This window comes from Solanum lycopersicum, chromosome 4, assembly GCF_036512215.1.
Source record: "Solanum lycopersicum chromosome 4, SLM_r2.1".
Lineage (NCBI taxonomy): Eukaryota > Viridiplantae > Streptophyta > Magnoliopsida > Solanales > Solanaceae > Solanum > Solanum lycopersicum.
The window spans coordinates 1,078,451-1,092,782 of record NC_090803.1 but is presented as its reverse complement, the minus strand read 5'-3'; the positions used below and the strand labels follow the sequence as shown (position 1 = coordinate 1,092,782).

General features: G+C 31.3%; 3 protein-coding genes across 3 annotated transcripts; 1 reads left to right on the top strand and 2 right to left on the bottom strand.

Annotated features, from left to right (window-relative positions):
• The first annotated feature begins 8 nt into the window (after window positions 1-8).
• Window positions 9-4,966, top strand: LOC101258248 (uncharacterized). The gene is made up of 2 exons (XM_004236947.5): window positions 9-979; window positions 4,085-4,966. The coding sequence occupies exons 1-2, from the start codon at window positions 510-512 to the stop codon at window positions 4,545-4,547; spliced, it is 933 nt and encodes a 310-aa protein (XP_004236995.1). The 5' UTR covers window positions 9-509; the 3' UTR covers window positions 4,548-4,966.
• Window positions 4,967-5,084: 118 nt separating this feature from the next.
• Window positions 5,085-5,822, bottom strand: LOC101265427 (thioredoxin H4-like). Its single transcript, XM_004236972.5, has 3 exons — window positions 5,592-5,822; window positions 5,387-5,509; window positions 5,085-5,318 (listed from the first exon to the last, which is right to left on the bottom strand). Exons 1-3 carry the CDS (start codon window positions 5,736-5,738, stop codon window positions 5,187-5,189), a joined length of 402 nt encoding a protein of 133 aa, XP_004237020.1. The 5' UTR covers window positions 5,739-5,822; the 3' UTR covers window positions 5,085-5,186.
• Window positions 5,823-11,877: 6,055 nt separating this feature from the next.
• On the bottom strand, window positions 11,878-14,099 carry HZ24 (homeobox-leucine zipper protein HZ24). Its single transcript, NM_001353496.1, has 3 exons — window positions 13,761-14,099; window positions 12,913-13,310; window positions 11,878-12,490 (listed from the first exon to the last, which is right to left on the bottom strand). The coding sequence occupies exons 1-3, from the start codon at window positions 13,867-13,869 to the stop codon at window positions 12,104-12,106; spliced, it is 894 nt and encodes a 297-aa protein (NP_001340425.1). The 5' UTR covers window positions 13,870-14,099; the 3' UTR covers window positions 11,878-12,103.
• Window positions 14,100-14,332: the final 233 nt, after the last annotated feature.

Here is a 14,332-nt window from a genome sequence, read left to right as displayed (position 1 = left end):
AAAAATTCGATAAATTATTATATACAGCCGCCTAGTTGCCAAATCGCGAAAACAGATTCTGTTAAGCGCACAGACTTCCAACAGAAGATACTCTGTCGGCCCATTTTTTACGCGCACAGCACGTTCTCACTCACCTCCCACTAACTTATATTCCTCCGTCACCGTTAAAAATCCTACGTGGCATGTACAGTTGTCATCACAGCCCCGTCATTTTATACAAAAACTCTATATAAAAATCTCTCATTGTGCGTATCTTAGCACAACATCCGCCAATTTCTCTACCATACGCATTGATTCGCCTAGACGACCGGCCAACTCACCGGAGTTTTCCCCGTCGAGTACGGGTCAACGACTTCCTTTTCTCCAGATTTAACAAACTTTCCAGAAATTTCTCGAGAACAGTCTGTTATTTATTTTTATAATATATATATACAAACACATATATTCCTGCTTCGGTTTCATCAACGATACAGAGAAAAAAAGCACAGTGAAAGAGAAGAGAAGAAGATATGAGTGTTGATTACTATAAGACACTGAAAGTGTCACGTAATGCAAGTGAAGAAGATTTGAAGAAATCGTATAAGAGATTGGCCATGAAATGGCATCCGGATAAGAATAGTGAGAATAAGAAGGAAGCTGAAGCGAAATTCAAGCAGATATCTGAGGCTTATGATGTGCTGAGTGATCCTCAGAAGCGTCAGATCTATGATATATACGGTGATGAGGCACTGAAATCTGGTCAATTCGATCCATCCTCACCTAGTGATAGAAGAGGATTTAAGTTCAATTCGCGTGATGCGGAAGATATTTTCGCGGAATTTTTTGGTGGATCGGATGGGTATAGTAGGAGTACTGGTGGTACTGTACGGATTAGGAAAGCTGCGCCGGTGGAGAACAAGTTGCCGTGTACCTTGGAGGAGTTATACAAGGGCTCTAAGAGGAAAATGAAGATTTCAAGGATTGTTCTTGATGGCGCTGGGTAAGTAAATACCTTACATTATACAAACACCAGCTAATATTTCTGAATAACATCCTCTATCCATATTTGCTATTAGAATCTGTTATCTAGTTTTCTCAATAAGAAATTTACATTACTTTGCGGAATGAATTACATCTGGCCTATTGACGGGGATAATTCGAGTTGATAGTAGTGATTTGATCTTTTGTGTGGTGAATTTGACAGAACATTGCCTAGTAAATCATGTCCATCAAGGTTGGTTATAGTTTTCATATGAATCTGGATCCTTAGGAAGCTACTCCCATCTCTCAACCACTTGAAACTGTGCCTTTGAGATTATCCCACAGTAATGAATCAGAACTGTTCATCATATGGGGGTTATGCATGAATTATATAGAATGAGTGAATGATATTGGTGACTCGAGGGAAAATTCTTCTTTGATTATCATTGGTAAAAGTACATTTAACTTAAAATTATGTGTATTAGTTGGGATAGCAACGATGCACGAATATAAGTGGTTTGTGTAGTATGAAATTACAGAGAAGAAACATGATATCAAATTCCAGAGTTGATGATACTGTTTTGAATGTGTAGATGTGATGTTACAGTTGGAACTAAGCCGAACGAGTTTTTTGCTTTTTGACCATTTAAAATCAACTTTTTTCATCAACCCTTTGCTAACTTTTGTGACAACTAAGTTGTCCTTAATATGCTCTTACCATCTGCTTCTTGATAAAATGAGTGATAACTCTGGATGTTAGTCTAATTCCTTTGTGTGGACTGGTGGGAGATTGATCGCTTATTTATAACCCAATTTCCAACAGTGAGAGACTTATTGGACATAACTTCTAGGAGTTACTTTTTAGTTATAACAGAGAATAGTACACTTGGTTTCGGGAGAAAACCTTTTAGATATCTCTTCAAGCTCAACGAGGAAAATGATAATATGTTCTTTGAAGCTTTCATTTTGAAAATGATGGAATTTGAGGTTAGGTTGCATGAACACCACCCTCCCCAGACCCCACTTGTGGGATTACACTATGTATGTTGTTGTAAAATTGAAATTTTTGTGAGTTTGCGGATTGTAGAATGATTTGTTTTAAAATAATACAACATCTTTGTTGCTTATCGATCTGAATATTGTCTGAGGTAGTGTTTTTCCCTATATTTTTACATCCAGTTAGTTAGACTTAATAATTCAGATGCAAGACTACTCTTTTGCTTTGAGGAATTACATATTGTTACTGTTACAAAACACGCACGCTTCTATCATCTATTATTACTTAAATCTTCCTATGCAACAATACTCTTTTGTTTTGAGGAAGTGCATATTTTTACTGTTAAGGAGCATCTGCTTCTATCCTCTATTAGCACTAAACGAAAATTAAGATAAGCACGAAAATGAAAGCTTCTATAAATACAGATACACCCAATACGTCGAAACTCATTGCCCGTGGATAAAGAAAAACCGTTTCAACATCAAAAACAAAAAAAACTAGAGCAAACATATAATAACGGATTCGAAATTGTAACCAAGCATCGCCCATTGGTTCTATACCCGACTCATAAGTAGAAAGTTTCTCTGGCCCTTTGCTAATCGGGGCTAACACTCCGGAAATGAAAAATGCCAAAATAGGAACAAGGATGGATATTATTAGAAATGCCCAAAAAAAAATCATATTCGTAGAGCAGAAACATAAACGCACTCCTATGAACGTGGAAAATATACTGGATTCAATTGGTCGATTCGAATTGGAATTGTCAAGTCATCCATAACTATTTAGTCAAAACAAGAATTCATTTTGGTCGAACCGACTAGTTTGCTTTGTTTATTGGTTTATTGTAGGGCATATCTCATTGCAAGATTCATCGACTGGAATCCGATTTTATTTCCATTATACTTATTTTCATTTTATTTAGTTAGTAGAACCTTCTAACAATATATTACTCTTCGACAAATTCTCTTGTTTCTCTTGTTTTTCTCTCTAAAGACGGGGAATTCTAAATTAATTACTTATCTGATTTCTTCTTTAACTTATTTGATTTCTTCTTTAATTATAAATTCTTTAAAGATTTCTATTTATTTCTATAAATAGAATCAGGAGGCCTTTATTTTCATTTTTTTCTTAGTGATTTAGAATAGAACACGTAATCAAATAGAAGAGAATGTATAGGAATTGCCATCTCAAGATTTAGAAGATCTTGTGTTGGTATATTCCTTATTATTGAACTAATATTTAATAATAGTATTAGGATTCGAATCTAGGTGGAGGGGTTTTTCTTGGTTGAATACAGAAAAAGAAGACTACCTTTTTTGTTGTGCTTCGCTAGGTCGAGGTAAGTAAGGTACACGAAGGAAAAGCCTATTTGACAATGAAAGTGACCAAAGATATTCATTTTTCAAAAAACTTTAGCTTGTACACAAACACAGCAGGCCTTTCCTAAATCCATGTGAATTCCTCGTCGTAGTTTTGCATTTCACCAGGCCCGTGAAATGAGTTGACTTCCAAAATTCAATAAGATTGGGGATATCAAGAGAAAGGGAGTCTCACTAATTCTTTTATTGTAGATATGAATATGTAATTCGCCTCCGAAGATTAATGACGAAAGGTTGGTTTGTTTATCTGCAATTGCAAAAATCAATATCTATTGGATCCATTGATATGCGTTTTTTCTTTCATCTGCTTAAACGATTGCCGTGAGTAAACTTATAGGAATAATTTGATTTCATTTAGTTACAAGCAAGAAATAATAATGAAGAAATCAAAACTACTTTTCCTACAGAATATAAGTTTTTTAACATTGCTTAGTTATGATCAGTAGGGTCTAGGGAGGTAGATTAGTCATACTGCATGTTCCTTTCCTGGTTGCATTGATGATATAGTTTCTGACAAAAAGTACAGCTGATGGGAGGACAAAAATCCTGGCTACTAAAGCAGTATTGCCTTTTTGGAGGTGAGGGGGTAACACAGAAATGACTTAACAGTAAAATACTGTGAACATGTGATTCTACCGTTGCATGTATTTAATATAGAAGTTACGACTAATTAGTTTGCACTTAATGGTTCTAATACTAGTTCTTAGTCTCATCATTTTTATCTTCCATGTGTGAACTATATTTGCAGTAAGCCCACAACTATTGAAGAGGTCTTGGCAATACACATTAAACCTGGTTGGAAGAAAGGCACAAAAATTACTTTTCCAGAGAAAGGGAATCATGAGTCTGGAGCTGCACCTGGTGATCTTATTTTTGTAATAGATGAAAAGCCACATGACGTTTTCAAGAGAGATGGGAATGATCTAGTGATCAATCAAAAAATCTCATTAGTAGATGCTCTCGCTGGGAAAACTATCAACCTGACTGCTTTGGATGGAAGGGAACTCACTATACCAATCACGGATGTTGTTAAACCAGGACATGAGCAGAAAATCCCAAATGAAGGAATGCCAATATCGAAAGAACCTGGAAAGAAAGGAAATTTGAGGATCAAGTTTGAGGTTAAATTCCCGTCAAGGCTTAGTTCAGATCAGAAATGTGATATCAGAAGAGTATTGGGCAGAACTGCCGATTACCATGGTTATACTTGAGATTTTACCAAGACTGATTGTTTATGTACATACTTGAAAAGTTTGCGTAAGGTTTATGCTAGACATAAGACAGGAGAATTGTGCATAGTAGGATTACTGTTTTGACTCGATGCCTCTCAAGTTCACTTTTGTTTAGCACCATAAAAGGAGCTAATATAGCAGCTACTCCAGCTGCCCATATATAATTATTACGTTGGAACACGTTAGCTAGTTTACTAGTTTTAAAAACTGTGCTATTTTATTTAATTTGGATGTAGATGCTATATATCAAGTAATTGGAGTTGGGAGTAGCTTTTGCTATCTTGTTCGAATTTGATTTTCATCTGTGGCTGCAGAATATGGCAGACTAGTAATGAACCTTATTCGTTTGTTTTTTGACATTCATATATTTGATTTTCTGTCCAGATTTTGGCTTTTCATTTTGCTTGTTCACCCAGAATAACACAAAACCTTCTTTTGTTAGTGTTGACATTTATGTAGGGTACGCGAACACACACAGAGGAGAGGGGTCTTTGTTGTATAGAGAAAGATCCTATGAAACACAAAATAAACAAGGCATCTTCTTATTCAAACCAAATACAACAATGGTAATAGTTCTATTGTCACTCTTATTGAAGCAATACTGCTATTTTTGGTTTCTTAAGCTTTGTTTATTTCAATCTTTTTCTTCAGTCCATCTTTATCTGCTCCCACAAGTTGATCAACTATTTTCCCTTGCTTTATGAGCACGAACGTTGGCATTGCTTGCACCCCATATTCTTGAGCTACGTCCTGCTTTCAACGAATTAGCAAAACAATACAAAACTTGAAAGCAAAGCATATATAATAAAAACTCATACATCTAGTTCATCCACATCAATCTTGATGAACACGACGTCTGTATATGTAGAGGCGAAGTCATTGATAACTGGCTCCATGTGTCGGCAAGGACCACACCATGAAGCTGTGAAGTCAATAACAATCTAGCAATCACAAGAAGAAGACTTGTATGAAATATCTTAATTGAAATGTTTGAAGAAAAAATCATGTGAAAATGAATATTACCAACTTGTTAGTTTGTTTCAAAGAATCAAAATGGATTTTCCATGTTGTTGAGGAATGGAAATGAATGACTTGATTCTTCATGGGTAGAGTTGATGCTAGTGCATTATTATTAGTTTGTTTCCAAGAAGAAGAGTTGTTGGCCCCCATTTTCTCAATAATAAGAACTTTGGATTAGTGGAAGAAATCACTTGGCTTACTACTTATAGTTCTTGCTAATGTGAGGGAAAATCTTATTCAAATTGAAGTAGAACATATTCTTTAGTCATTTAACTTAGCGATTGTTTTTGCATTGTAGCTCCGACTTAATTTAGATCATGGACTGAAGGACTCGTCAGGGGCGTATGCAAGGGGTGTCACGGGTTCACGTAAATTCATGTTTCCCTCCCAATATTGTTATTTTTTTAAAAAAAAAATTGAAATATAGATATGTGAACTCATACTTGGAGTATCATATAATGCGATAATGATTGGGAGCACCTCTTTTAAGTGAGGTTAGAAATTTGGATCTTATATCTATTTTGTTTTATTTTTCTTTATAAAAATAGGTAACATAACTCTAACTGATTAATGATAACACTTTTGGCATTTTAAATATATATATTTAACGATTTTCAGTAATAAGAACTTAAATGTCAAAATGACCAAATTTATATCTTAGATCCACCTATTAGCAATAGTGCATCCATCATTTTAAGATCTTGAATACGCTTCTGAAGGCAACGTTCCTTATCTGTAAGACTCGAATCCACGATGTCTGATTAATGGCATATATGATTGTTAATTAAACTCTAATTAACACTTTAGCTTTTTAGGTTGATGCTGTACTATACTACACTATAGGGATCATTAGCACTTTATTCTCATACTCCAAATTATTGCCTAGCTGCTAATTGTTTATTTACAAAGAAGTTTTAACAAGTTACTAATATTCTAAGAATTTTGAGAGGAAACTTAATTAACTCCTTCTCCATTAATTAAAGCAGTTAGTATAAATTAAACTTGCATGATGAAATTTTAATATAATGTATAAACTAGATATATATTAATTCTCATTAATTTTTACATTTATAACTCATAAATAAATGGCATTTAATTACAACTTAAACGCAATAGCTCAAAGAAGAAGAAAATTAAAAGCAGTGGGTGCAGCAGTTAGCAACATTAATATACACAAAATAAGGGGAAAAAAATGATTTTTTGCAAATAATTTTAATGCATTAGTTTATATTGTTTGCTTCAATTAATAATCAAATGTTGTTGCTCCAAATGCACATGCAAGCACATGTTATCACTAAATAATATAGTGACATTTCAATGAATTAGATTTATAAAAATCGTAAATTATGCTTTTGCTATTAAATTCCAAAAGAATCATTTAAAACTCTGATTTTTAGTTCATTTTCTTTTCTTTTAGTAGTTTGGTTGTGATTTTTTTTCAATATATTTCTTGAGTATGAATGTGTGATTGTTATAGTTATTTTTTTATTATTTTTTTAAAAATATTGTATATTTAAAGTCTGATACAGTAAAATTATATTTCTATATATAATTTCTTAAGAATTGCGGAAAATCATAAATATCATAAAATAAATATCTAAATACACTTAATATCAATAAGAATTATCGATCTCCTGCTTTAGGAATGAAATACAACAATGATTTGTATGCCACCATATCATGGAAATTAGATCGTCTAATTAGTTAAAATTATAATTTGTTTTTTGAATAATCATAAGGTGCAATATGTATATTTTTTTCTCAATAATTTAGTTACAATGGTTAAGTCATATAACTTCACGTAAGAATACATATTACTAAGTGAAAATTTTTAGACAAAAGATGTGATTGTGAGTTTGGTTCATTTACACAATTATTATCTCTTACGAATGTGGTGCAGTAAAAAATAATAATTTCCGTTAATTAAACATTTTGATGAGTTTTAATTTTGAGAATAAAAAAATACATTGATAATTATTTCTCCACAAATAAATTCCTATGCATAAATTAATAATTAAATTCTAATATAAATATCGAACATAGAATTTCTTTTTAAAAAAAATAGAATGAATTATTGGTTCATTATAATATGTTTATTATAATATATCTTATGGTTGGCCAGCACATTGTACAAATGTGTGGTAGTCCTATTTCTTTTTCTTGTGATTAAATGCTCCTCACTTTATTCCTTTTGACCAATTTTGCAAATTAAGCCAACTACGTGATTCTCAATAGTCAATACTTATAATTAATTCCTCCATTTTATTTATGCAACTTCAAAATTAGCAATTATTTATGCAACTTTAAAATTAGCAATTTATTTATGAAAAATAGTTATAGTTTAAAAATATAATACGTATTTATCTTTTCTGACAAATGTATTTGTATCCAATCAATGAGAAGATGAATGCAATTGTAGTAGTTGTATTTCGAATATAATTGACACAAGTAAATAATACAAGGCAAAATAAATTTAAAATACAATTCGTTGTATTTCAAATACAATAGGTACTAAATAAATTTATACAATGCAAAAATAAATATAATATACAATATTCTCTCCTTCCTCTCTTGATCTCGTTCGCCTCTCTCCTCCCTCTCTCGATCTCACTCGCCTCTCTCCTCTTAATATGTATTCATTTTGATACAAATTAGTTTGTAGTTATATTTTTTTTCTCCAAAATATGCAAAGAAAAATACACTTTCTCCTCTCTCTCTCTCTCTCACACACAGATATCACTCGCCTATCTCTTCCCTCCTCCTCTAGTATCTTTCTTATTATTTGTAATTAAGTAAATTATAGCTATAAAATCCTATTTAAAATATAATATTTGTTATTTTGAATGTTTCCTTGAGTTTTTGCTTATTTGTTCGTAGATTTTGTTTTTAATGGGCCAATTTTACTTTAGTATGGACTCCTTTTTAGATTTTGAATAAATGGGCTTTGAAATAAATTTGTGGCAACCATTCGGTTTGGGAGTGAAGAGCCCAAAAATTTGAAATGTTTGAAAGGTATTTTTGTGTATAGAAACATATATGAAAAATATTAAAATCGATGAATCAATAATATTTTTTTTTTATTTTGAAAAATTCTACTCGACACAATTCATCTTTACAGTGTATTAAGGTAACTTTACAAGCTTTAATTTTTAATGATTCGAGTCTTTTTTTTTAATCGATTAACTAATAATACAATAATAAATTCAAAGATTATATATGCATTCAATATATGGAATTCTTTGCTTAACATTTAATTTTATACTTTCATTTCTAATTGCCTCAAACTTTTGATTATGCTATAAAATATCAATATTTAATAAATAGATATCTTAATAATTCGATAACGATTTAACATGTCTAATAAATTGATATTTAATAAGTCAAATAAAAAACATAAAAACCTATTGATTAAATGTTTAGGGTGTAATTTTCATTGGTGCAACTAAAAAAGGGATAACTATTGTTAAAATTGATCCTTGAATCATTAACGAACGTAGTGCAGCAGATGAGATTATTTCTACCTTAAATAAAGGGTTAAGGTTAATGTTTAGAAGGTAGAAAAACTATTGATAAAAACGATAATAACATTCTACACAATACAAATTAAAAATAATCGAATTTCAATACGAGTATCGAACTGAAATGAATATATAGTTGGTTGAGATATAATGAGACATGCATACATGGTACGCACGTGGTCAGTGGTGTCCCATGAAAACGATTGTCCACGTGTTACAATTTTGGACACTTATGCTTCAAGCCCAAAGCCCAGCCCATTTAAGGGTCCGTAATTGGGCCCCCAATTTTGTATTCTTATCTGAAAAGAGTAAATGAAAACGATGTTATGGGCCCGCAGGCCCACTTCATTCTTTACGCCGTTTACTTTCTGCCACGTTAACACAGCCCATCACTATCAATGGGCCCTCTTTTATAAATGGGCCCATGGGCTTTAAGAGCTTCTGTGGTATACGATACTCTGCTCGCGTGGCATTTGTCTACTCACTATAAGATTTTTTTTTGTTTTTATGATGATGGATAAATTATAGTTTTGTAGTATATCTTTAAGTTATTATTTGGATGTAAAGTTTGAGATAGCTATTTCATGATTAATAATAGGGTAGTATTTATGTTAATATTTTTAAATTTAGTGTAGATTATTTATTTTTATTTCTAAATTATTGATAATTTTAAAAGCATCCGTTTACTTGATTTAACTGAACTGAAATATACATTCGACGTTGGAACATGAATGAAATTCACCCCTAAATTATCGTCAAATTTAGGGGTGTCTTCAACACAGTACTGGATTTTTTATTAAGAATCACATACTTTTACAAGAGTTGAGATCACTTGATATGTCATGTTACATATCAACGATATAACTAAGTTTATTTAGTCAAGTAAAAAAAAAATTCTAAAGCTATCAATAATTTAAATACAAAATTCTCATGACAATAAGTAACAAGTAAAAAGAATCTTTTTATTTTATTAGTACTGTTTTTCACTTATTCTTCATGTCCTAATTGAATGACACACTTTCAATGTCCTGTTATAATATCTAAGTCAAATTACTCTCTTAAATTGGACACGTATCTAATCAAAATTTTATCACATAAATTTATAAAAACAAATTTCAATAACTTTTTGCTTAAATGATGTCGTAGTAATGACATAACTTTTGTTTTCATACGTTTACTTCCCGAAGTTGTCTTTGTTAGAGAGTACTTTAACCCATAAAACTTTTCGATGAACGAGTACTATTCGGTGCATGTTGTGGCTTGGGACACAAATTTTGGATACCAACAAATAACTTGTCGAACATATAAAACTAATCATGTCCAATCTGTAACGCAAGTAGTCTATTGTATTGCAACTTGTAAGCGTCAGTTAACTTAGGGTCTGTTTTAATACTATTCAAAATTTAAATTAAATTATTAAAATATTCACTATTAAACCTATTATTATACATATTATTGAAATTATAACTAATTTTAATATTTAAAAAATGATCAAATTCAGTTGAACTCATAATTTACTTGTGTATGTATTGTGATAAAAAATTGAATCCAAGCTTTATGTGTAATTGTGGGATATCATGACTATATTCATTATTCAATGTATACATACTTTAGTACTATGTAAATATTTTAATAAATAAATATATAATGTGGTGCATTTGCTGTTGCAAATTCACATCTTCTTCTAATTTAAATATTATAATAAAGATTAGGTAGTTTATAACTTTTCTAAAATACATGAACTTTCTTTTACACTTCGAGTCAATGAGAGTAGAAAAAAAGAGCATGACATGACATTACCAAAAATAAAATATTTAACAATAGTAATAAGTACCGTTAAAAAACGTATAAATATCGTTTAAAACTTTAGCGACTTCAGATATAATGACATTTACTCAATGATCACTAAATATATTTGTGACACCGTTACATGGAAAATCTATTTACTAACTACTATGATCTTGGGGTTTTGTCTCTTAATCATTGGTAACAATATGAAAACTTGATTCCCTTCAAGAACTTGTGGCTATAAGCTAGTGTTTGGTAAGGTTCCAAAGCTATATTTAAATTAAAATTAATTTGAAGAAGTATTGGTTCTTAATGGACTTGGAATATATATATATATAATTTAATTTGTTTTTTGAAGGCTACGTGCTAGAAGTGATGGAATCTTTTATTAAAGAACAAATTATAGTAGTTTCTAGGAAGATTTTAGCTATTAAAATATGTTTATAAGGGACACTAAAAGTCTATAAATGAGACATTTTATAACAATCAATGCATCAGCAAGATGTTCATGTTTTTAAAATAATCCTTGATTCCTGTAATAAAAATATTTAAAAGCGATGGGGATGTGTCACAATGTCAAATTTTACAAAATTAAATAAAAGCCAAATTTCAACATCCTCTTTTTTAATTTTTTTTTTTGTCTTAAAGGAAAATTTGCATCAACTAAAGATTTGTAGAAAAATAGAGGAAAAATGTGTATATTGTGTAATATTTATAATCCACTTTTATTTTTTGTCTGAAAGGTAATTGCATTAAATAAAGATTTATAGAAAAATCGAGGAAACAATGTTGAGTCTATGTTTAAACTTGAAATAGGATAAAGGATCTGAATATTTGTTGTAATGTAGTACAAAGATATAGATTGTGATTTTTTTTTCATCCTTATGATCAGTTGGATGTTTTCACATAAAAATATATTATTCTTTCATTTTTATTTGCATTAATCCCAACAAAATTATTATAGTGAAACACATAGATTAACATGGTCCGTATAAAATATCAAACTATCATTTATGCAGGTTCAAACCCTAGGTACCGAGAAATTTCTGTTGCCAGCATCACCCCTGAATTGACTCTGCAATACGGACACCGAATGGAATAACAAAGATCTTCATCTCATTCCAAATGGACCTATACATACAACATATTATTGGTGTAAATTAGAAATGGAAATGTAGCACAAATGCTTCTTTTCCCTTTATATGATCCTCAATAATGTGAGAACCAAGATTGATCCTCAATTTGAAAACCCAAATTACAAGAATTAACAGGTAAATCATCGTGATGATGATGTTCTTCAAGTTTTGGGAAGCATAATGTGTCATTTTCTCGAGAAAAATTAGAGTGTTCTGTCTGAAATACATTTGAAGAATCAGCAGGCTCCAAATATGAAGTGTAATCTCCGTCAGTAAAACGCGGACTGTCCGAATCAAGAACATCACTTTTTGCATCTTCTTGCTTGCACTTCACCATTGCTAAATTTGAATCAACTCCAATAGAAGGATTTTGAGGTTCTACATGATCAAGTGGACTAATAAATTCTAAAATTTCCTTCCCTTTTACTCTGTTGATCAACTTCTCTTTGAGTAAATGTACCTGTTGAACACAAAAGGGGAAAAAATAAGTGAAGACCTAGATCATATTTTTGCGATTTTGCACATGTTAGACAGTAGATTTTAAAGTTGAAACTTTAAAATTTAAGACGTTTGATCGTAAAAAAACTTCAATTTTTACAAAGTTTGAACTCTGAAAGACATGTTTGACCAAAATCAATAAAACATGGTCAAATGCGCACAAGTTATGGTTTTTGAACTTAAGTTAGGAGTTGGGGTTTACATTTACTTGGACAAAATTTGAAATTTTTGTGTGTAGAACTCCCAATCACATTTCAAATTTCACGGCTAAACAGATATCTTGTAACATAAATGTTTTCAAAAAATCTACCTTTGTACACATCTAATAAGTATCATTATTGATATATCCAAACAATGTATAAATGATTTCTTGACTAAATTTACCTCATTTCTCAAGCTTCCATTCTCTTTGAAGAGACAATCATATTGAGTCTTCAATTCATCAAAGCTAGCTTTAAGGACATCATAATCCTTCTCAATTTGTTTCGTTTTGCATCGTGCTCGTCGATTTTGAAACCAAATAGCAACTTGTCTAGGCTGCAATCCAGTTTCTTTAGCTAATTGTACTTTCCTTTCAGGTTCAAGCTTGTTTTCTACCTCGAAACTTTTCTCAAGATACTCAACTTGTTTTGGTAACAATCGTCTTTTCTTTTCACTTTGGTGATGATAATTGTAATTGTCATCATTGCTACTACTGTCGTCTTGATCAAGTTGTGCTAAAAATGACCTCTTTTTAGACTTCTGTACTCGATCTTGATCGAAATTTACCATCGATACAGAGCCTGAAACAGAGCAAAAGTTCACAAATCTTGGTTCATTTCAATTTCATAAATGCACGACGAGATTATTGGGTGGAAAATCAAACACTCACCAATTAGAAGAAAAGTTCAGCTAGTCAATCAACTGAGTTACTAAGCTTTTTATATTAACATGAGAAAACAAAAGTAGGGCACAAGGCATCTAAAAATTGAACAGATAATTCAATCATTTCCTTGTCAATATTTACAACCTTAGGTCTATAATTGATGATCATAATCTCTTGATTATCAAAGGATCACCCGCACATCAGTGGTGAAATCAGAATTTTCCTTAACTCAGTTGAAAGTATGTGAAAAGTAAACACACGAACTAGCTGAAACTAGCTGAAAGGAGTTCAACAACTATACATACATAAACAATATTTAATTTTTACCATGTATAAATAATATAATTTTTCGTTGAAGAACCCTTACCATGGAAAATGGAGGAAGAATTAGATATCCAATTAGAAGTAGGAGGAAGAATTTCATTTGGAAGTATAAAGCCATTGTTAGAACCTTCATGAACTCTTGCTACCTCCATTTTTTATCCTCTAAATTTTATTTTTTTGGTATTTGGAGTTGAGAGGAGGATCAAGAATAGGAAAAATTGGACTATTGAATTGTTACTAAGAAAGTTTGTGATGAGTACTATAAATGAGGATCACATTTAATATTGAGAAAAAGAAGTAGAAGTAGACAAGGAAGATGAAAACTCAACATAGAGAGAGAGAGAGAAAATAGAGAGGAGATTGTTTGAGGGCGAGAAGAGCTACAAGGAGGTTAATAAAAAGATAACTATATAGAAGTGTGACAAAAGGAGCTTGATGTGAGTTTACTATTATGCCCTTGCACTCGAAAATTTGACACTTGGTTCGGATGGTTGTTATTGTTGCTTCTTAACGTGTTTTAATGAATGCAATGTTTTGATAGATTATATTATTTTCACTCGTTCTAAGTGTCATATGTTTACAATTTCAAGAATACTGAGAAAGATAGGATACATG